This window comes from Doryrhamphus excisus, chromosome 7, assembly GCF_030265055.1.
Source record: "Doryrhamphus excisus isolate RoL2022-K1 chromosome 7, RoL_Dexc_1.0, whole genome shotgun sequence".
NCBI lineage: Eukaryota > Metazoa > Chordata > Actinopteri > Syngnathiformes > Syngnathidae > Doryrhamphus > Doryrhamphus excisus.
The window spans coordinates 208,186-231,247 of NC_080472.1; the positions used below are offsets into that span (position 1 = coordinate 208,186).

The following is a 23,062-nucleotide window of genomic DNA, read 5'->3' on the forward strand; positions in this document are numbered from 1 at the left end:
CCAAGCTAGGAGACCCGGGTTCGATTCCACCCTCGGCCATCTTTGTGTGGAGTTTGCATGTTCTCCCGTGCATGCATGGGTTTTCTCCGGGTACTAAGGTTTCCTCCCAACAAGACATAGGCTTGAGTCCACACAAAATTCTGTGAAACATGCTAACCTTGGTTAACATCCGCCCCGGTTAACACATTTTTTTGGTTAACATTCCAAAAACATGCTAGGTTAATTAGCGACTCCAAATTGTCCATAGGTATGAATGTGAGTGTGAATGGTTGTTTGTCTATATGTGGCCTGTGATTGGCTGGCTCGCCCGAAGACAGCTGGGATAGGCTCCAGCAATGAAGAAATCGACTCCCATCAGTGAGTCATGAAGCATCGACTAAAACGAACGATTGCGTTTGATACAACGGCTTTATTGTGTGAAAGCGTACTTTTGAAATCATGAAAACACGAGAGCATCAACCAGCGTTTGCGTATAGAAAGCATGAAAAGTGCATATTCTTGTTCCTTTTTTGTTTTGTCCACATGACACTATACATAAATAGTTGTAAAAAGTATTTACATGTATAATATATTTTTATAAAATATATATATCAACTTTATATTAAATCTTGGTAGATTACAATTGGGATCCACGCTGCCAGTCTCTGCTATCTGGGGGCGTTAAGTAGCACCTCCAGCCAACACGGACAGGAAGTGATGAACTGTCTGGAGTAGCAGGGGCCCCATCCTTTAGCAAAACTGATACGAACACTGCGGGGGTCCCAGGGCCCCTCCTGGCTTTCGGGTTTGATGCCATGCTCAGCCATCCAAGTGGAGCTCTCGTAGTCAAACACCTTGAGGGAGAAACCCGGCATCACGCGCTTCACGCTCGGCCCCCGAGCGCTCAGAAGGTCCAGAGTGGGCGAGTGGACGAAGACCGGGTGCTGGCTGCGGTTGTACATCCAAACGCCGTCCGGCTCCCGGCTCAGCACGATGCCGTAGCCGATTTTGCTGCGGATCTGCCGGACGCCGCTGCCGTTGGCTCCTCGGCCGGGGTGGCCCGGAAGTCCCGATGTGCTGTGGTTGCCTCGGTCGTCACGGCGACAGTGGTTGACGTTGGCGCGGAGCTGGCTGAGGCAGAGGCCCGTGCCTTGAGGTAGGTCGTAGAAGATGCTGAGCGAGGGCTCGTGGGCGGGGTAAAGGCGACCCACGCGTGTGCGATGTTCCCAGTAGGCGACGCTGCACCAGTGGGAGCGATGGCCGCAGGAGGTGGAGGAGCCGAGGGAGGAGCCGAGGGAGGTACCGGTCTCTGAGGGGAAGGAAAGAAGAGGGTAGAAGATTCAGTTTTTTATATACTTGTATAAATGTAGTTGTATAATGTATGGATTTCACTGACTCATGGGTGCTCGACTAAGACTCGAGGATCACCGACTCACGGGTACTCAATGAAGACTCAAGTTTGACTGACTCAGAGGTGCTCGATAAAGACTCGAGTTTTATTCACTCACTGGTACTTGATGAAGACTCAAATTTTACTGACTCATGGGTACTCAACAAAGACTAGAGTTTTATATTCACTCACTGGTACTTGATGAAGACTCAAATTTGACTGACTCAGGGGTACTCAACCAAGACTAGAGTTTTATTCACTCACTGGTACTTGATGAAGACTCAAATTCGACTGACTCATGGGTACTCAACAAAGACTCAAGTTTTATTCACTCACTGGTACTTGATGAGGACTCAAATTTTACTGACTCATGGGTACTCAACAAAGACTAGAGTTTTATTCACTCACTGGTACTTGATGAAGACTCAAATTTTACTGACTCATGGGTAACTCAACAAAGACTAGAGTTGAACTGACTCGCGGTTACTCGAAAAGACTAGAGTTTCACTCACTCAAGGGTGCTCGACTAAAACTCCAGGATCACTAGCGAGTACTTGACAAAGACTCGAGTTTCACTGACTTACGGGTACTCAAAGAAGACTCAAATTTCACTGACTCACGGTTACTCAAAGAAGACTCAAAATTCACTGACTCATTGTACTCAAAGAAGACTCAAATTTCACAAATTCACGGGTACTCAAAGAAGACTAAAATTTCACTGACTCATGGGTACTCAACGAAGACTGAAATTTCACTGACTCACTATACTCAAAGAAGACTCAAATTTCACTGACTCACGGATACTCAAAGAAGACTCAAATTTCACTGACTCACGGGTACTCAACGAAGCCTCAAATTTCACTGACTCACGGGTACTCAAGGAAGACTCAAATGTCACTGACTCACTGTACTCAAAGAAGACTGAAATTTCACTGACTCACGGGTACTCAAAGAAGACTGAAATTTCACTGACTCATGGATACTCAAAGACTCAAATTTCACTGACTCACTGTACTCAAAGAAGACTCAAATTTCACTGACTCACAGTTACTCAAAGAAGACTCAAATTTCACTGACTCACGGGTACTCAAAGAAGACTCAAATTTCACTGACTCACTGTACTCAAAGAAGACTCAAATTTCACTGACTCACGGGTACTCAAAGAAGTCTGAAATTTCACTGACTCACGGGTGCTCGACTCACAAAGTACCCGTTGAAGTAAAAAGTGGCCGTTTCAGTCGACGTCAACATAAGCGGTGGTAAGTACGTATGTATACGAGTACAGAAATGTGCAAGCAGTGGTTAGTTTCAATTTCAAAATAAAATACACATAATTAAATAAATGTAAAATAAAAATAGACAAGTTGCATCATTCAATTTCACTTGACACCACCCGTGTATCGAAGGCGACGTGTTAACGAGTCCACTTCCTCGGGGGGGGGGACATCCCTCACCCCCCCCCCTTCCGATACCGCATTCTCGCCAAGGTGTACGGCAGCCAAGACGAGAGAGGGGCGGCAAGCGTTCAGCTCTCTGTCAACCAAGTGCAAGCCTGTGAACCCTTGACCCCCCCTACCCCCCCCACCGCCCCCCAACAAGCCCTCATGCTATCAGCTCACATTAACCCCCACACTGAATGATGCCATTATTTTTCTCCACAGACTCTACTGATTTAAAGGGCCGGGTGCGCCCCCCCCCCCCCCCCTGTGGCCCCATTCCTGCACCCCCTTCTTCTCATTGCCCTCTTCTCTCATTAATGAGCAAACTGCAGTGGCCGAAAAGGGGCGGGGTTTGGTTTAGGTGTACTGTGGCGGCCATTTTTTATTCCGAGGGGGGGGGGTTACTCAGGAGTGCGTGCGGACGCAAATACAAGCACAGGCTACGTGATGAGATAGCGCCTCTCCAATGCACACACAAATTGGCCGTTCTGGTGCAAACAGTGTAACTATTATCACACACACACGCAAACACACACACACACACACACACACTCACACACATACACAAAATTGCACTTCTCATTTGAGGCCCACGTGTATCATTAGCGAATTCCAAGCTGGCAACTCCTGCGGTCTGGAGTTTTTACAGCTCTGCAATCACACACACACACACACACACACACACACACTTTTACAGGCCATGCTCTTCCCTGTAATAAGGTAACACAAACATGTCTGGGGAAACACAGCAAGACTTTTTACGAGCTCAAGATCAAATTCATTCCCAAAAAAGACATACAACTCATTTAGTGGACTTTAAGGGTACTTCTTGACACTTCAAGTATCTGTAAGTACCCGATTAGAAACACAAACACACACACACGTACACACACACACACACACACACACAAAGAGAACACAATCTAAGAAAATCTTCATGGGAAAAGAAACATGTGACTCAAACTGTTTGCTCCAAAGGCATTTCTTTATTTGGCAAGTTGAGTCAAGTCACTGGTTGGTTCAGGTCAACGTTCATTGGGCTCGGGGTTGTGGGGGTGGGGGTGGGGGGGATGCCAAGATGCTGCTTTGTGCCCCTGACAGGGACGCTCATTTAATAAGTACTTTTGTTCTATTTTCCTTGTTGTTTTTTGGTAGTTTTGGTAGCCAATAAAAAGCAACAACGATGAAGCAAATGGTTTGGTACTAGTGATGTGTCAGTTATGAATGAACGGATCAATACCCGTTCAGTCGCAAATGCTTTCTTTGATTGGCTGGAGAGTCAGTTGGGCTGCACGGCGGAGAGCGTGGGTTTTCTCCAGGTACTCCGGTTTCCTCCCAACAAGACATAGACTTGAGTGCACACAAAATTCTGGCCTTAATTTTCAAAGTTAGCCAAAAAAAATGCTAACCTTGGTTAACATCCGCCCCAGTTAACACGTTTTTTGGTTAACAACCAACACTATTGAGGGCTATAAGGTGGATAACTGGTTAGCGCGCAGGCCACAAAGCTAGGAGACCCGGGTTCGATTCCACCCTCGGCCATCTTTGTGTGGAGTTTGCATGTGCTTCCCGTGCATTGTGGGTTTTCTACGGGTACTCCGGTTTCCTCCCAACAAGACATAGACTTGAGTGCACACAAAATTCTGGCCTAAATTTTCAAAGTTAGCCAAAAAAAATGCTAACCTTGGTTAACATCCGCCCCAGTTAACACGTTTTTTGGTTAACAACCAACACTATTGAGGGCTATAATATAATATAAGGTGGAAAACTGGTTAGCGCGCAGGCCACAAAGCTAGGAGACCAAGCTAGGAGACCCGGGTTCGATTCCATCTCTGTGTGGAGTTTGCATGTTCTCCCCGTGCATGCGTGGGTTTTCTCCGGGTACTCCGGTTTCCTCCCAACAAGACATGACAACTTGAATGCACACAAAATTCTGGCCTAAATTTTCAAAGTTAGCCAAAAAAACATGCTAACCTTGGTTAACATCCGCCCCAGTTAACACGTTTTTTGGTTAACAACCAACACTATTGAGGGCTATAAGGTGGACCACTGGTTAGTGTGCAGGCCACAAAGGTAGGACACCAAGCTAGGAGACCCGGGTTCGATTCCACCCTCGGCCATCTTTGTGTGGAGTTTGCATTGTGGGTTTCCTCCGGGTACTCCGGTTTCCTCCCAACAAGACATAGGCTTGAGTGCACATAAAATTCTGGCCTAAATTTTCAAAGTTAGCCAAAAAAAATGCTAACCTTGGTTAACATCCGCCCAAGTTAACACGTTTTTTGGTTAACAACCAACACTATTGAGGGCTGTAAGGCGGACGAGTGGTTAGCGCACAGGCCACAAAGCTAGACGTGTGGTTAATGCACAGGCCACAAAGCTAGGAGACCCGGGTTCGATTCCGACCTCGGCCATCTTTGTGTGGAGTTTGCATGTGCTCCCCGTGCATTGTGGGTTTTCTCCGGGTACTCCGGTTTCCTTCCAAAAAGACGTAGGCTTGAGTGCACAAAAAATTCTGGCCTAAATTTTCAAAGTTAGCCAAAAAAAATGCTAACCTTGGTTAACATCCGCCCCAGTTAACACGTTTTTTGGTTAACAACCAACACTATTGAGGGCTATATGGTGGAAAACTGGTTAGCACGCAGGCCACAAAGCTAGGACACCAAGCTAGGAGACCCGGGTTCGATTCCACCCTCGGCCATCTTTGTGTGGAGTTTGCATTGTGGGTTTCCTCCGGGTACTCCGGTTTCCTCCCAACAAGACATAGGCTTGAGTGCACATAAAATTCTGGCCCAAATTTTCAAAGTTAGCCAAAAAAAATGCTAACCTTGGTTAACATCCGCCCCAGTTAACACGTTTTTTGGTTAACAACCAACACTATTGAGGGCTGTAAGGCGGACGAGTGGTTAGCGCACAGGCCACAAAGCTAGACAAGTGGTTAACGCACAGGCCACAAAGCTAGGAGACCCGGGTTCGATTCCGACCTCGGCCATCTTTGTGTGGAGTTTGCATGTGCTCCCCGTGCATTGTGGGTTTTCTCCGGGTACTCCGGTTTCCTCCCAACAAAACATAGGCTTGAGTGCACACAAAATTCTGGCCTAAATTTTCAAAGTTAGCCAAAAAACATGCTAACATTGGTTAACATCCGCCCCTGTTAACATGTTTTTTGGTTAACAACCAACACTATTGAGGGCTATAAGGTGGACAACTGGTTAGCGCGCAGGCCACAAAGCTAGGAGACCAAGCTAGGAGACCTGGGTTCGATTCCACCCTCGGCCATCTTTGTGTGGAGTTTGCATGTTCTACCCGTGCATGCGTGGGTTTTCTCTGGGTACTCCGGTTTCCTTCCAACAAGACGTAGGCAAAATTCTGTCCTAATTTTTTTAAGTTAGCCAAAAAACACGCCAACCTTGGTTAACATCCGCCCGAGTTAACATGTTTTTTGGTTAACAACCAACACTATGGAGGGCTACACGGCGGCGAGTGGTTAGTGACCCAAGTTCGACATTCATTCATTTTCTACCGCTTATCCTCACGAGGGTCGCGGGGGTGCTGGAGCCTATCCCAGCTGTCTTCAGGCGAGAAGCGGGGTACACCCTGGACTGGTGGCCAGCCAATCACAGGGCACATATAGACAAACAACCATTCACACTCACATTCATACCTATGAACAATTTGGAGTCGCTAATTAACCTAGCATGTTTTTGGAATGTGGAATGAGGAAACCGGAGTACCCGGAGAAAACCCACGCATGCAAACTCCACAAAGAGATGGCTGAGGGTGGAATTGAACCCTGGTCTCCTAGCTGTGAGGTCTGCGCGCTAACCACTCGACCGCCGTGCAGCCCTAAAAATAGACAAGAATTAATTCATTTGTTTTTTTGTCTCAATAAAACACAAGGCTGTGTGCCCCAAATGGCCCCCGCTACGCCTTTTGGACACCGCTGCCACCCTGATGAATGTGTCATTGTGGAATGAAGTCAAAATGAGGCGTGTTTGGAAACAGAACACAGACATGCAATTATGCGATAACATAAACAAACGTCTCCGCTCGGATGACGTCAGAAGAAAAACAGCGACAGGCTCAATCACGAAGTACACGCGCGGTACGTGTCGCGTTTAATGTTTCTCGCACGGTTCCCGGTGTCATCAGGCTGCGCTTGGCGGCCATCCAACACAAGGTATCATCAGCCGCTGTGAAGAGCGCGGCAGCGGTGAGAAACCCGTGTGAAGTTCTTCAATGGAATTTTTTTTTTCAAGACGGGTTAAAATGGGAGGTTATCAGCGTGTTTATGTCTGAGGAAGTGTGCGTCTGTGAGATTGTGCGTGCTTGGATGCCAGAGCTGGCAGCAATTACGGCGTCCTGCTAGCGTTTAAGCCGACCCGACCCCAAAAACTGCACCGTTTACCAATTAGATTAGTAACCTTTGTTGTTTTATTTCCAAAGCACTGTCTCTTAGTGCCAATCTTATCGTGTACCCCCCCCCACCCCCCCACCCCACCCCACCCTCTTTGTGTTATTAACAAGTAGAGTGGAACCCGCTGATGGCGACAACACGTCGATGCTGGCCGATTTGAGAGGTCGAAAAATGAGTCATTATCCCAAAGTGGCGAGAACCAGACATGTATGAGTCATGAACGAGTCGTTCGAAACTCGCTGTTTATTCAGTGAATTGGGACTCACTCTACTCATTCGTTTGCACATTTGGACAAACGTTTGGACATGCACATGTCATGGCTGAGACACACATGCCATGGCTGAGACAGACATGCACATGTCATGGCTGAGACACACATGCCATGGCTGAGACGAGCATGTCATGGCTGAGACAGACATGCACATGCCATGGCTAAGATGGGCATGCCATGGCTGAGACAGACATGCACATGTCATGGCTGAGACACACATGCCATGGCTGAGACGAGCATGTCATGGCTGAGACAGACATGCACATGCCATGGCTAAGATGGGCATGCCATGGCTGAAACAGACATGCACATGTCATGGCTGAGACACACATGCCATGGCTGAGATGAGCATGGCATGGCTGAGACGGACATGCACATGCCATGGCTCCATCTTAGCCATGGCATGTGTGTCTCAGCCATGACATGCCATGACAGACATGCACATGTCATGGCTGAGACGAGCATGCCATGGCTGAGACAGACATGCACATGCCATGGCTGAGACGGACATGTCATGGCTGAGACACACATGCCTTGGCTGAGACAGACATGCACATGTCATGGCTGAGACATACATGCCATGGCTGAGACGAGCATGCCATGGCTGAGACAGACATGCCTTGGCTGAGACAGACATGCACATGTCATGGCTGAGACACACATGCCATGGCTGAGACGAGCATGCCATGGCTGAGACAGACATGCCTTGGATGAGACAGACATGCACGTGTCATGGCTGAGACACACATGCCAAGGCCTAGACGGACATGCACATGCCATGGCTGAGACACAAATGCCATGGCTGAGACGAGCATGCCATGCACAGCTGAACTACTCCTGCAAACTACAGGTCAGGATAAAGGATTCTTCCTGCAACAATCCTAAAACTTACAGGAAAGCGGGAATACAGTTGGGATGGAAAAAAAAGGTTGGGAAAAAAGCAAGTGGAAAATGAAGGAGAGCGACGGAAGCTGCCAAGCATAAGGAGCATCCATGGAAAAAATGAAGGCAAAGACACTGTGAGAAAGACTTGGAGTGAGGGACACCCTTGTGTCCTTCATCCACTGCCAAGGATTCGATTCCCGTCCAGTTATTAGACTCTTCCACTGTGTTGACTGAAGTGGGGGGGTTTCGGTCGGGGGGGGGGGGGGATAGAGGAGAATTCACCTATGGGCTATTGTCAGTCACCTTTAGGATGATGTTGGAATCTGTGGTTAAAACAAATATGGGACAAGGGCAGCGCCCCCCCCCCTCTTGCTCGCCCTCTCTCTCTCTCTCAAGAAATGCGACTTCAAATGCAGCACGCCACTTTTAAACTGGCGTCTTCGCTATCTCTGCCATCAGAGGGCTGTTTTATCGCCAGACGTTGGCTTCACAGTCTGCCACAACACACACAAACAGGAATGCACACACACACACACACACACACACACACACACACCAAGTCCTTCTCAGTTCTTCCATAAAAAAGATCTTGTGATGTTGCGGTGCAAAACTCTTATGTTTCCTCTTTAACAGCACAAATAAGTTATGTCGTTAATAACTCATGCACGCTCATAAACCGAGGAAATGCTCGGTGCTCCGAAAGAAAGCTCCTTGAAGAGGAAGAGAGAAAGTCAGCAGTTTCCTGCATTTCTGGAAGTCGGGCCAGTGAATTTTCATCCCTTGGTGTAATGCTGTTTGAGTATCACAAAAAAATAATTCATTAATAAATGATGAATGTGGTCATGGCTGACACGAGCATGCCATGGCTGAGACAGACATGCAAATGCCTTGGCTGAGACAGACATGTACATGCCATGGCTGAGACAGACATAAACATGCCATGGCTGAGACAGACATGCACATGCCATGGCTGAGACAGACATGCACATGTCATGGCTGAGGCAGACATGCACATGTCATGGCTGAGGCAGACATGCACATGTCATGGCTGAGGCAGACATGCACATGTCATGGCTAAGACAGACATGCACATGTCATGGCTGAGACAGACATATCTTGGCTGAGACGGGCCTGCCATAGCTGAGACAGACATGCATATGCCATGGCTAAGATGGGCATGCCATGGCTGAGACGGACATGCACATGCCATGGCTAAGATGGGCATGCCATGGCTGAGACGGACATGCACATGCCATGGCTAAGATGGGCATGCCATGGCTGAGACAGACATGCACATGTCATGGCTGAGACAGACATGCCTTGGCTGAGACAGGCATGCCATGGCTGAGACAGACATGCACATGTCATGGCTGAGACGGACATGCCATGGCTGAGACGGACATGCCTTGGCTGAGACAGGCATGCCATGGCTGAGACAGACATGCAAATGTCATGGCTGAGACAGACATGCCTTGGCTGAGACGAGCATGCCTTGGATGAGACAGACATGTCATGGCTGAGACAGACATGTACATGCCATGGCTGAGACGGACATGCATATGCCATGGCTAAGATGGGCATGCCATGGCTGAGACAGACATGCACATGTCATGGCTGAGACAGACGTGCCATGGCTGAGACGGGCCTGCCATAGCTGAGACAGACATGCACATGTCATGGCTGAGATGAGCATGCCATGGCTGAGACAGACATGCCATGGCTGAGACGAGCATGCCGTGGCTGAGATGGACATGCCATGGCTGAGACGGACATGCATATGCCATGGCTAAGACGGGCATGCCATGGCTGAGACAGACATGCCTTGGCTGAGACAGGCATGCCATGGCTGAGACAGACATGCACATGTCATGGCTGAGACGACGGGCATGCCATGGCTGAGACGGCATGCCATGGCTGAGATGGACATGCCATGGCTCAGACGGACATGCACATGCCATGGCTAAGATGGCCATGCCATGGCTGAGACAGACATGCACATGTCATGGCTGAGACAAGACATGCCTTGGCTGAGACGGGCATGCCATTGCCATGGCTGAGACAGACATGCACATGTCATGGCTGAGACGGGCATACCATGGCTGAGACGGACATGCACATGCCATGACTAAGACAGACATGCACATGTCATGGCTGTGACCAGCATGCCATGGCTGAGATGGCCGCCTAGTGACCAGAAAAGTACATGGCACGTGTATTTCAATACATTTGGACCAATAACAGCCCATGGTCTATTATACAGGGATAATCCAACCACAACATTGCCAGGGTTGATTGATACAAGTTATTAGAATGGAGTTTCCTGTCATATCGATCCACCACTTAAATGTGTTTGCGCGAGAGAGAGAGAGAGGGGCAGACCGTGATGACATACCCCCCCCCCCCGCCCCCCCCCAACACATTCTTGGACAGGCCCTCTTCCTTGACACTTCCTTCCCCGCTCAGCCAGTCACCGAGGTCAAGCTGACAAGTGTCTCATTGAGCCGAACGCTGGTCGCCTGTACTCGCCATAACATAATTACATAATTACATCCACTTCCTCCAAAAATCATTGCGACAAATACCTAATACGGGAAAATGTTATCAGAGTTTGAAATCCCAGCAATGTGGATATTCTGGTCCTCAAAGAGAATGTGTGCGTGCTGCAAACGCATAGTAAAGTGACTGGAAATAGCGTAGCACATGTAGCGTGATCACGAGTGTGTCACCGGCCGCCGTGATATACGGACTTGTCAGTGAAGTCCAACGTAAAGACATTCATGTCACCGACACGGTTGGCTGTCATAACCTGGAAATACCGAAGCACACAAAAATGAGATGTAAAATACCGCTGATGTTCGCTTTGTCAAAACAAGGTGTTTGTTTCCGATGTGGACGAATCCAAAATGGGCACTAAATGCCCTAAATTTCATGGAGTCAGTGCCTTTCAACATCTGCAAAGAATCTTTAGGTTCAGCAGCATGGCAGGATTCCATTAAAAGCCAAATTGCGAGTTGGCAGAAACTCTGAGGGAACAAAGGAAAAAGCCACAACCCGTCCTGTAATTTAAACCTTATTTTAAATTGCAAAAGTCTGACAACATGGACTTGGGCAGAGTGTTGGAAAGACGTAACGGGAGGACGAGAGACGCTCAATTAGAGTGTGTTCGAGCAACAATAAAGACAGGCGACAGTGTCAAATCTCGGAAAAAAAAAACTGACAAAGAGGGAAACCATCTGAACCCGTTTAAGTCGACATCCATCGGATTGGTTGACTCACGCGGCCAGTATTGTCCAAAGTGCAGCCCGAGGGCCATTTTCTGCCCACGACACATTATAAAAATATAATTTACAAAGAAAACCCCCCCAAAAAAACAGCAAACATTTAAAAAATCTGTTGTAATTTAACGGGAAAATTATGATTATGAGGAAGTAGCATAAAGTTTGAAAATTTTACTTTATTAAAAACAAGCAAAACAAGAAACAAAGTTGGAATTTGGGGGAAATTAGGCGTAAAAAACAAGGTCATAGTTACAAGAAGAAAATGGAAATTTGGAAAATAAAAATAATCAAGTTAGCTGTAAAATAGCATAATTTTAGTAGCATAAGGCTGGAAAATTTACATATTTTTAAGTTTTAGTTGTAAAAGTTGCAATATGGAAAAGAGACGGACATGTACATGCCATGGCTAAGATGGGCATGCCATGGCTGAGACAGACATGCACATGTCATGGCTGAGACACACATACACATGTCATGGCTGAGACGAGTATGCCATGGCTGAGACAGACATGCACATGTCATGGCTGAGATGGGCATGCCATGGCTGAGACAGACATGCACATGTCATGGCTGAGATGGGCATGCCATGGCTGAGACACACATGCCATGGCTGAGACGAGCATGCCATGGCTGAGACGGATATGCACATGCCATGGCTAAGATGGGCATGCCATGGCTGAGACAGACATACACATGTCATGGCTGAGACACACATGCCATGGCTGAGACAGACATACACATGTCATGGCTGAGACACACATGCCATGGCTGAGACGAGCATGCCATGGCTGAGACAGACATGCAATGTCATGGCTGAGACGGGCATGCCAAGGCTGATACAGACATGCACATGTCATGGCTGAGACACACATGCCATGGCTGAGACGAGCATGCCATGGCTGAGACGGACATGCACATGCCATGGCTAAGATGGGCATGTCATGGCTGAGACACACATGCCATGGCTGAGACAGACATTCACATGCCATGGCTAAGATGGGCATGCCATGGCTGAGACAGACATGCACATGTCATGGCTGAGACGGGCATGCCAAGGCTGAGACAGACATATTTTAAATTGCAAAAGTCTGACAACATGGACTTGGGCTAATAAAAACTTGTTAAAATATTGCGAAAAAATGAAATATAGCATAATAAAGTCATAGTATTGAATATAATTTAAAGTGAATGTGTTAGCATCTTTAATGTTAAATTCCATAGACTAATATGTGTCAATCAGGCATAAGAGCAAGAGTTATATGCGTGCCAGCTAACCGGGCAATGAAAGGACCCGTGCAGGCTTAGACGTCCAAATCCATGCCAGACTCGGCCCAGTTTGGAATGCTAACTCTTGCCGCTATTTTTACATCCAATGCCCTATTGATATCCCGGGAAATTGATTCTTCCTGGATTCTACGCGGGAACCTAATTTAATATTCATGCTCATTGTTTGATCTGGACTACTGACCAACCAACCCCCCAACTCCGATAAAACGCTTGTCGACCAACCTGGAACAAATCATTCCCACCATCCCGCCTCTTAAAAGCGTCTTCCAATTCCAAACTTCCAGGAATGTGGTCTCCGCTCCGTGTGTCTTAACTATTAACGCCGATATGTTCAAACATGTATCAGATGTCACTCTCTAGAGTCACTCCGACCCCCCCCCCCACTCCCAGACCCTACTCCCCCTCACCTTCCCAACTTCCCAACATTCCTGGGCTGTGTGCCCCATCAGTCAAAGAACCGATTCATGGGATTTTAATGCTGCAGTGAGGGCAGACGCCATTGTTACACTGATGCCTTCATCGGCTTACAGAAACAGAAACAAGCCGCCGAGCAACACTGGAGTCGCAATAAGTGCACAGGAGCTCGGCCGCAGGAAGTAGCAACACCCCCCCCCCCCTCCACACCCCCGACTTATTCTAACACCAAGACCATGGAAACAGCGTCAGTTTATCATGGTGGGATAGCTGAGGTCTTCTTCGTTGTCTGCATCTAATTCTGTGCTTCTCAAATAGGGGGTCCACCCCGTCCGCCCCCGGGGGGCGGGACTGTCAAAGAGATTGACAGGAAAGAGACTTTCATTTTAATTTTCTTGTAATATTTGGATGTTATCATAAAAACTACAGTATGATCATAAGAAAAGTATTTTGTTTTGTTTGTTTCTTATATTACGATTATTTCGTCATTTTGTCATATTATACGTTTATTCTTGTTTGACTTTTTTTCCCACAATTTTTCTCTTAATATTTTAAGAGAAAATTTCTTCTCCAACGTCACTTTTTTGTTTTTTCTCATGTTCCGATTTTTAAGAAATAGCATTAATAATATGTATATTTTTTTCTATTTGATTTTATTAAATTTTTTCTATTCTGTATTTTTATTCTCATAATATTAATATATAAATATAATATATAAATAAAATAAAATAAATCAAAATATTTTATTAATATAAAATATTATAATATTTTTTTCTCCAACATAGTGTTCCAAAAATGTGTTTAGTTTTTTTGTTTCTATTTTATTTTAATTAAATTGTTCTATTCTATATTTTTATTCTCATAATATTAATATATAAAAATAATAAAAAATAAAATAAAAAATAAATAAAATAAATAAAATAAATAAAATAAATAAAATAAATAAAATAAATAAAATATTTTATTAATATACAATATTATAATATTTTTTCTCCAACATAGTTTTCCAAAAATGTGTTTAGTTTTTTTTGTTTCTTATATTACGATTAAAAAAAATGTTTTTAAAATTTCAATTCCATGCTAATAATATGACCTTATTTTTCCTTGTAAAATTCCAACCTTTTCTTTTTAGAATCTGATTTATTTCTCTAAATATTTTGAAAATATTAAAATCATAAAATTACAACTGTTGCTTTTTTTCCCGCCACTTCATTTTCAAAAAATGACAACTTTATAAATATTTAGACTTTATTCTTGCAATATTACTGTTCATGTTTCTGTTTTTCCTGTTGTTTTCTTGTTCAATTATCTTTTTAGAATGTGCCATGAGCCAAAAAAAAAAAAAAAACAGCAGCGGGACGCAAACGGACACAGATTACACGAAATAATCCTGAATATTCTACTAATAAAATTCTAAATTTGGTTATGAGAGACTCCGAAGTCTGAGAAAGTCAATGCATGCTTGTGCGTGTTTGTCCTGATAGGACCCCTATTGAGCGCACTGCAACGATCTTATCACTAAGTCATGGCACAAATTCCTCTCTTGTACACGCACACACACACACACACACACACACACTGACAATAAGCAGCTCAATGTGAAAGTCCCAGAAATCGACAAAAAAGTGTCCTTTGTCCAGCATTGCCGTAGTTTTGAAGGCAACATGGAAGGCTAGCACTAAAGGTATGTATAAACTCAGAAATGTAAAAAAAAAATACTTAACTAAAGTCGGACATTTATGAGACTAAAGTTGTACATTTACGAGAAAAATACTTGTCAATTTATGACTTCTACCGTGAATAAATTGATTAAAGTTAGGACTGTATTCTTATATATTTACAACTTTTTTCGTCAATTTATTAATTCGAAAAGTCGTAAATTTACATGCAACAAGACGCGTAACATTACGACTTTGTTCTCGTACATTTTCGACTTTATTCTTGTAATATTGCACATTTTTTTCTTGTAAACTTACGACTTTTCGCATTAATAAATTGACAAAAAAAGTAGTAAATATATAAGAATACAGTCCTAACTTTACAAGATTAAAGTTGTAATTTTAATTGCGAAGCGACACGTAACATTACAACTTTATTCTCGTATATTTACAACTTTTTTCGGCAATTTATTAATGCGAAAAGTCTTAAATTTACGAGAATAAAGTCGAAAATGTACGAGAATAAAGTCATAACTTTACAAGACCAAAGTCGTAAATTTACATGCGACACGACGCGTAACATTACGACTTTGTTCTCGTACATTTTCGACTTTATTCTTGTAATATTGCACATTTTTTTCGCGTAAACTTACGACTTTTCGCATTAATAAATTGACAAAAAAAGTAGTAAATATATAACAATACAGTCCTAACTTTACAAGATTAAAGTTGTAAATTTAATTGCGACACGACACGTAACATTACAACTTTATTCTCGTATATTTACAACTTTTTTCGGCAATTTATTAATGCGAAAAGTCTTAAATTTACGAGAATAAAGTCGAAAATGTACGAGAATAAAGTCATAACTTTACAAGACCAAAGTCGTAAATTTACATGTGACACGACGCGTAACATTACGACTTTGTTCTCGTACATTTTCGACTTTATTCTTGTAATATTGCACATTTTCTTCGAGTAAACTTACGACTTTTCACATTAATAAATTGACGAAAAAAGTTGTAAATATATAAGAATACAGTCCTAACTTTAATCAATTTATTCATGCGAAAGTCATAAATTTACAAGTATTTTTCTCGTAAATGTACGACTTTAGTAAAGTATTTAAGTCGTAAATTTACATGTGACACGACGCGTAACATTACGACTTACATTTTCGTACATTTTCCATTTTCGACTTTATTCTTGTAATATTACACACTTTATTCTCGTATATTTACGACTTTTATCGTCAATTTATTCATGTGAACATTTCCAAGAATAAAATTGTAAATTTATGTATGACGTAATTTTTTTTTTTAATATTTCAACTTTATTCCTTTATAATATTATGAATTTTTTCTCATAAATAAACTGACAAAAAAGTCAAAAATATACAAGAATTAAGTCGTACATTTCCAAGAATATAAAGACATGACAAAATAAAACAGTACAGTATCACTGGGATGCTGTGAACATCCAGCAGCAACACGACATTTTGGCATGGCTTTTATTTTTAATGAAAAAAATATACAGAACCAAGTCTACCGTCTACCTGGAGTAGCTGAGTGGTGTCACCCCAATTTGCAAATTTTTTCTTAAAAAAAATCGAACAATTTAGAACACAATTCAAGGAAGAAAACCGCAATCAGAAATATATTTTTTAAATATTTGTATCGTGGATGCAGATTTGACATGTTTGCTCTTTCCATTCCAACTCTTGGCTCCACAAGGAGCGGTGGGGTGGAGTGGAGTATAGGGAGGGGGGGGCATAGGGAGCCAAGACCACACACACACACACATGCACACGCACACAGCATGTCTGTAAGAAAACTGATCTCGCTCTGCTTATGTCTCCAGGCCCACAATCAGTGGTTCACCTTGAAAACAATGACACGTAGTCCACTCCTTTCCTTTCACTTCCTCCAAAAACAACACTTGTTGGTTGGAAGTGTCAAATTCACCTTCAAACTCACATGTGGTATAAGTACCATCGAGTATTAGGGGCCACCTAATACCTCATAAAATCGTAGATTTTAGAGAATAAAGTAGTAATTCATAAGAAAAAAAACGTCTACATTTACGAGAGAAAGTCATAACTTTATGAAAATTACACAAAAGCAGTCATAAATCTATGTGGAAAAAACTCTGAAATTTACAAAAAAATACTTTTTGAAGTCCTAAATTTACAAGTATTTTTCTCGTAAATGTACGACTTTAGTAAAGTAATTTTTTTGTAAATTTCTGTGTTTTTTCGTAAATTTACATGCGACACGACACATAACATTACGACTTTGTTCTCGTACATTTTCGACTTTATTCTTGTAATATTGCACATTTTTTTCTAGTAAACTTACGACTTTTCGCGTGAATAAATTGACGAAAAAAATTGTAAATATATAAGAATACAGTCCTAACTTTAATCAATTTATTCATGCGAGAAGTCCTAAATTGACAAGTATTTTTCTCGTAAATGTACGACTTTAGTCTCATAAATGTCCGACTTTAGTAAAGTATTTTTTTTTGTAAATTTCGGAGTTTTTTTCCCACATAGATTTATGACTGCTTTTGTGTAATGCATATCGTAAATTTACATGCAACACGACACGTAACAATACGACTTTGTTCTCGTACATTTTCGACTTTATTCTTGTAATATTGCACATTTTTTTCTAGTAAACTTACGACTTTTCCTGTTCATAAATTCACGAAAAAAGTTGTAAATATATAAGAATACAGTCCTAACTTTAATCAATTTATTCATGCGAGAAGTCCTAAATTGACAAGTATTTTTCTCGTAAATGTACGACTTTAGTCTCATAAATGTCCGACTTTAGTAAAGTCAGGACTGTATTCTTATAGAACAAAGTCGTAATGTTACGTGTCATGTCGCATGTAAATTTACGACTTTAGTCTTGTAAAGTTATGACTTTATTCTCGTACATTTTCGACTTTATTCTCGTAAATTTATGACTTTTAGCATGAATAAATTGACGAAAAAAGTTGTCATTTTACGTGTCGCGTCGCAATTAAATTTACAACTTTAATCTTGTAAAGTTAAGACTGTATTCTTATATATTTACAACTTTTTTCGTCAATTTCTTAATGCGAAAAGTCGTAAGTTTACTAGAAAAAAGTGTGCAATATTACAAGAATAAAGTCGAAAATGTACGAGAACAAAGTCGTAATGTTACGTGTCGTGTCGCATGTAAATTTACGACTTTAGTCCTGTAAAGTTAGGAGGTACATTTTCGACTTTATTCTTGTAAATTTATGACTTTTCGTATGAATAAATTGACGAAAAAAGTTGTAAATATATAAGAATACAGTCCTAAATTTACGAGAATAAAGTCGAAAATGTACGAGAATAAAGTCATAACTGAGACCAAAGTCGTAAATTTACATGCGACACGACGCGTAAACATTACGACTTTGTTCTCGTACATTTTCGACTTTATTCTTGTAATATTACACATTTTTTTCTCGTAAACTTACAACTTTATTCTTGTAAATGTCCGACATTATTCTCGTATATTTACAACTTTTATCGTCAATTTATTCACGAGAACATTTCCAAGAATAAAATTGTAAATTTATGTATGACGCAATTTTTTTTAATAGTTCAACTTTATTCCTGTAATATTATGACTTTTTTCTCATAAATAAATTTGACAAAAAAGTCAAAAATATACAAGAATTAAGTCATACATTTACAAGAATATAAAGACATGACAAAATAAAAACGTATAGTATCACTGGGATGCTGTGAACATCCAGCAGCAACACGACATTTTGGCATGGCTTTTATTTTCATAAAAAATATAAAAAAACGAGTCTACTGTCTACCTGGAGTAGCTGAGTGGTGTCACCCCGATTTGCAAATTTTTGCTTTAAAAAAATCTAATAATTTAGAACACAATTCAAGGAAGAAAACTGCAATAAGAAATGTATTTTCTAAATATTTGTACCGTGGATGCAGATTTATTTTCCCGACTTTTTCCAGTAAATACCCACATCTCAAATTCACAATTTATAAAATATTATCAACTCGCTAGGTGCACTGTATTCGTAAACACGCTCCGTGTAGCCTGCGTGATGCTACGTAGGTCAGGAGAACCAGAGTATAGAGGGGGCATGGAGCCACCTGGCATGGCCCAGCAAGGTGCACTGTATTCGGGCACACGTTCTGAGCAGCCCTTGTGACGCCAAGGAAGTCTGGCGAACTTTTTTTTTCCACGAGAAAAGCGAATGTTTGTTTACAAGTGAGCGATCAGTATGTCAGCATAATTCCCTCATGATAATTATCGGTGGGTCTGTGACCCCATTTTCGGGGTCCTGAAAACAGCATTTGAAGAAACACGTGAAAAGTAACAGTAATGAACTACGCTTTACTTCCGAATATTCCGTGTGACAGGACACCGGAGGAGACGCAAATACTGTATCTAGTCCAAATCCACATAAAAGCAGCTCCACGTCCACGGTCCGCGGGGATCCAGCAACAGGCGGCGTCGGACGCCCTCGACAAAACACGGTGATGAGTACATCAGACTGTACATCAACCGCCGCGTCTGGGATGTGTACTTCATAGATCCCCCCTTCATCTTTCATCACCTTCCTCCAGATATGCGTGATGAAGTTTTTTTGAGTATTTTTTTTTCAAAATACTACACGGGACCTCTGCAGCCGACCTCAGCACTTAAAACAAATAAAGCTCCAGTTTCATCATCTAGAGGGGGGGGCTGTTTCCTGTCCGAGCGCAACCTTAAGCTTCCCCCCCTTTTTTTCCACATATACACACTCAAATTCTACACCTAAGCCACATCACACACACACACACACACACACCCCTCCACCCTCAAAATACAAGTCTCTTTCCACCGCTCAATTGCCGAGAGGAATGGAGGGATTTGAGGGAAGAAAGAAGGGGGGGGGGATGGGTGCTTGGCCCGGCAAAGGGGATTGGGTGTATGCATGGGGATCTTATTGCAATGAAATATTTGGCTGTGGTGGAGAGAGGAAAAGAGAGACGGGGACCAAATGGGGGGGTGGAAGGCTACTTTTGCAGCATCAGTATAGTGAGAGACCCCAGACACCCACAAAGGCCCCCATCATGCCTTGCTGACAATAGACGCTTTATGCTGCAGGATTTGGGGGGGGTTATCGTCACAGCCTTACAAAATAGGAAGGAAGGCGTAGCATTGCAACACCGTTATAATTTATTACTCCATGTCGGGAGGGGGGCGCGGGGGGGTGCAGTTTTACTTATGTGCATACGTGTCTGAAACTAGTACTTTTTTGCATGGGAGGTATATGCAAAAACACACAACATTAAAAAAAAACTACCGCGTCATGCTCACCTGTGTAGGCTACTGGCGTGATGAGGGGGGGCGGAGTTTCAGTGTAAGACAGAGGAGAGTCTGGAAAAGCAAAAAAAAAAAAAAAAAAAGTTGTGAGACCTCACACTCTGGTTTATATATTTCACATACACAGTCATCAATACTACGAAAGAAAACCCCCCAAATTCTCACTGAAATCACTTGAAACTTACAAAAGTAACAATAAATAAAAATTTATTGAAAATTAAACTCAAAATCAGCCATCACTTTTGAATTGTTGATTAACATAATTATTACATTTAATTAATTAAATTAATTATTTAAAAAAACTAATTCATGGAACATATATACATATTCAATGTAGGTCAATAGTGTCATCTCATTAATCATCAAACTTAGGTATATTTTTTTTTTTACCTAATTATGCATTTTTGGCCTTGTGTGACTTATACTCCAGAGCGACTTATATATGTTTTTTTAACATAATTATGCATACTCCAAAGCGACTTATGTATGTTTTTTTGTATGTTTTTGTTTTACCTAATTATGCATTTTTGGCCATGTGTGACTTATACTCCAAAGCAACTTATGTATGTTTTTTTTTACCTAATTATGCATTTTTGGCCTTGTGTGACTTATACTCCAGAGCGACTTATGTATGTTTTTTTTTTACCTAAGCAACTTATGTATGTTTTTTAACCTAATTATGCATTTTTGGCCTTGTGTGACTTATACTCCAGAGCGACTTATGTATGTTTTTTTTTTACCTAAGCAACTTATGTATGTTTTTAACCTAATTATGCATTTTTGGCCTTGTGTGACTTATACTCCAGAGCGACTTATGTATGTTTGTTTTTTTTACCTAAGCAACTTATGTATGTTTTTTAACCTAATTATGCATTTTTGGCCTTATGTGACTTATACTCCAGAGCGACTTATGTATGTTTTTTTTCAACCTAATTATGCATTTTTGACCTTTTGTGACTTACACTCCAGTGCAACTTATATATGTTTTTTAACCTTATTATGCATTTTTGGCCTAATGTGACTTATACTCCAGAGCGACTTATGTATGTTTTTTTTTCTACCTAATTATGCATTTTTGGCCTTGTGTGACTTATACTCCATAGCGACTTATGTATGTTTTTTTTACCTAATTATGTATTTTTGGCCTTGTGTGACTTATACTCCAGAGCGACTTATGTATGTTTTTTTTACCTAATTATGCATTTTTGGCCTTGTGTGACTTATACTCCAGAGCGACTTGTGTATGTTTTTTTTACCTATTTTTTACCATATTTAATCGATCATCCATGAAGTCTGACTCAAAGATGGAGACACCTGCTTTGTCATGTGACTCGGTCAAACTCACCCAGTGGCTTGCGTTCATCTGAATGGGACACAGAGTACGGGGGAGGAGGTGACTCTGGGAAAAAAAAAACAAAAAAAAAACGCACACACATTAAAAAGGCTACAACAGGCTTAATCAGAAACTGGTGTATTTCCCCCGAGTTATAATACTTCTGTATTTTTTTTTATTCTACCGTCTCTGCAGCCTCACAAAAAGTGCAAAAACAAAAAACTCTTGCAGTTGCAAGCTCTATCCCTTCAGTGCTGACACGCAGCGCGCGGCCCCTTTAAGAGCAGAGGCAGTAATTGCCGAGTCCTCAGTCAAGATACCCAGCGAGTCAGTCTGGCGCCAGCGCTATGCAAACTGTATATTATCGGCACTCCTTCACCTAAATAACAAGAGGAGGACCTCCTTGTCAGAGACACAGAGAGAGAAAAAAACCAGAGCCTCTTGCAACTTGAGAACGACCTTCAGTGGGATTATATGGCCGCTTTTTTGTGCACGTTTCAAACCGTCTGCAACTCTTTCAATCGTTTTTTTTATATACGGCGAGTTATAAAAGGCAATAAAAATATCGGCTGTGGTTGCTGGTTTTGAGTCGATTCTCATCTTGAGACTCATTCTTAGAGGATTTACTGAAGAATGAAATAGAATAGTGTGCTATTTATCCTGTTTAGGTCATTCATCAACATAAGATCTATACGCTGTGGATGGTACGCTATGTCATTGTTATTAGGTCTGATGGTGCCTTCAAGGCACTTTGGGCAGTCACTCCCACCACTCACCCCCACCCAAAATATTTACCAAATATTTTCATTTCAAAAATAGGCTCCAACCAATCCAATATGATAACATGTTATATACATTTCAAGACAAAAAGTGCCTGTATGTCAGCTTTGTGTTACCAGCATCAACATTTCGATTTTAAAAATATGTTTTATGACTAATAATTGTATTTTTACAATGTGACACGGAGGCCGCATTCAGGTATCCAGGATGGATAACCCTGAGAGAATGGATGGAGAGATGGACAGACGGGCGGACCGATGGATGGACTGATGGACAGGCAGGTCCATCCATCCAGGTAGGTAGGTAGGTAGACTTACAGACAAACTCTTAGGTAGGTAGATGGATGGATGGGTGGATGGATGGATGGATGGATGGATGGATGGATGGACTGACCAACAGACAATCGAATAGATGGACAGACAGATGTAGATCGGTAGGTAGATAGACACATATATAGGTAGGTAGGAAGGTCGGTAGGTAGGTAGACTTACAAAGACTTAGGTAGGTGGATGGATGAATGGATGGATGGACTGACCAACAGACAATCAAATAGATGGACAGACAGATGTAG

At 42.2% G+C, this 23,062-nt stretch overlaps 1 protein-coding gene across 1 annotated transcript in view; it reads right to left on the bottom strand.

The window, feature by feature from the left end:
* Positions 1-309: 309 nt before the first annotated feature.
* The window catches only part of LOC131131880 (mothers against decapentaplegic homolog 6-like), a 36,113-nt gene continuing 13,360 nt past the window's right edge, over positions 310-23,062 (bottom strand). Inside the window, exons 3-5 of the mRNA XM_058076874.1 lie at positions 21,724-21,777; positions 20,373-20,432; positions 310-1,288 (exon numbers count right to left, since the gene is read on the bottom strand). Of these exons, the coding sequence (XP_057932857.1) occupies positions 648-1,288; positions 20,373-20,432; positions 21,724-21,777 (755 nt within the window). The 3' untranslated portion in view covers positions 310-647. The remainder of the gene's footprint in view (positions 1,289-20,372; positions 20,433-21,723; positions 21,778-23,062) is intronic.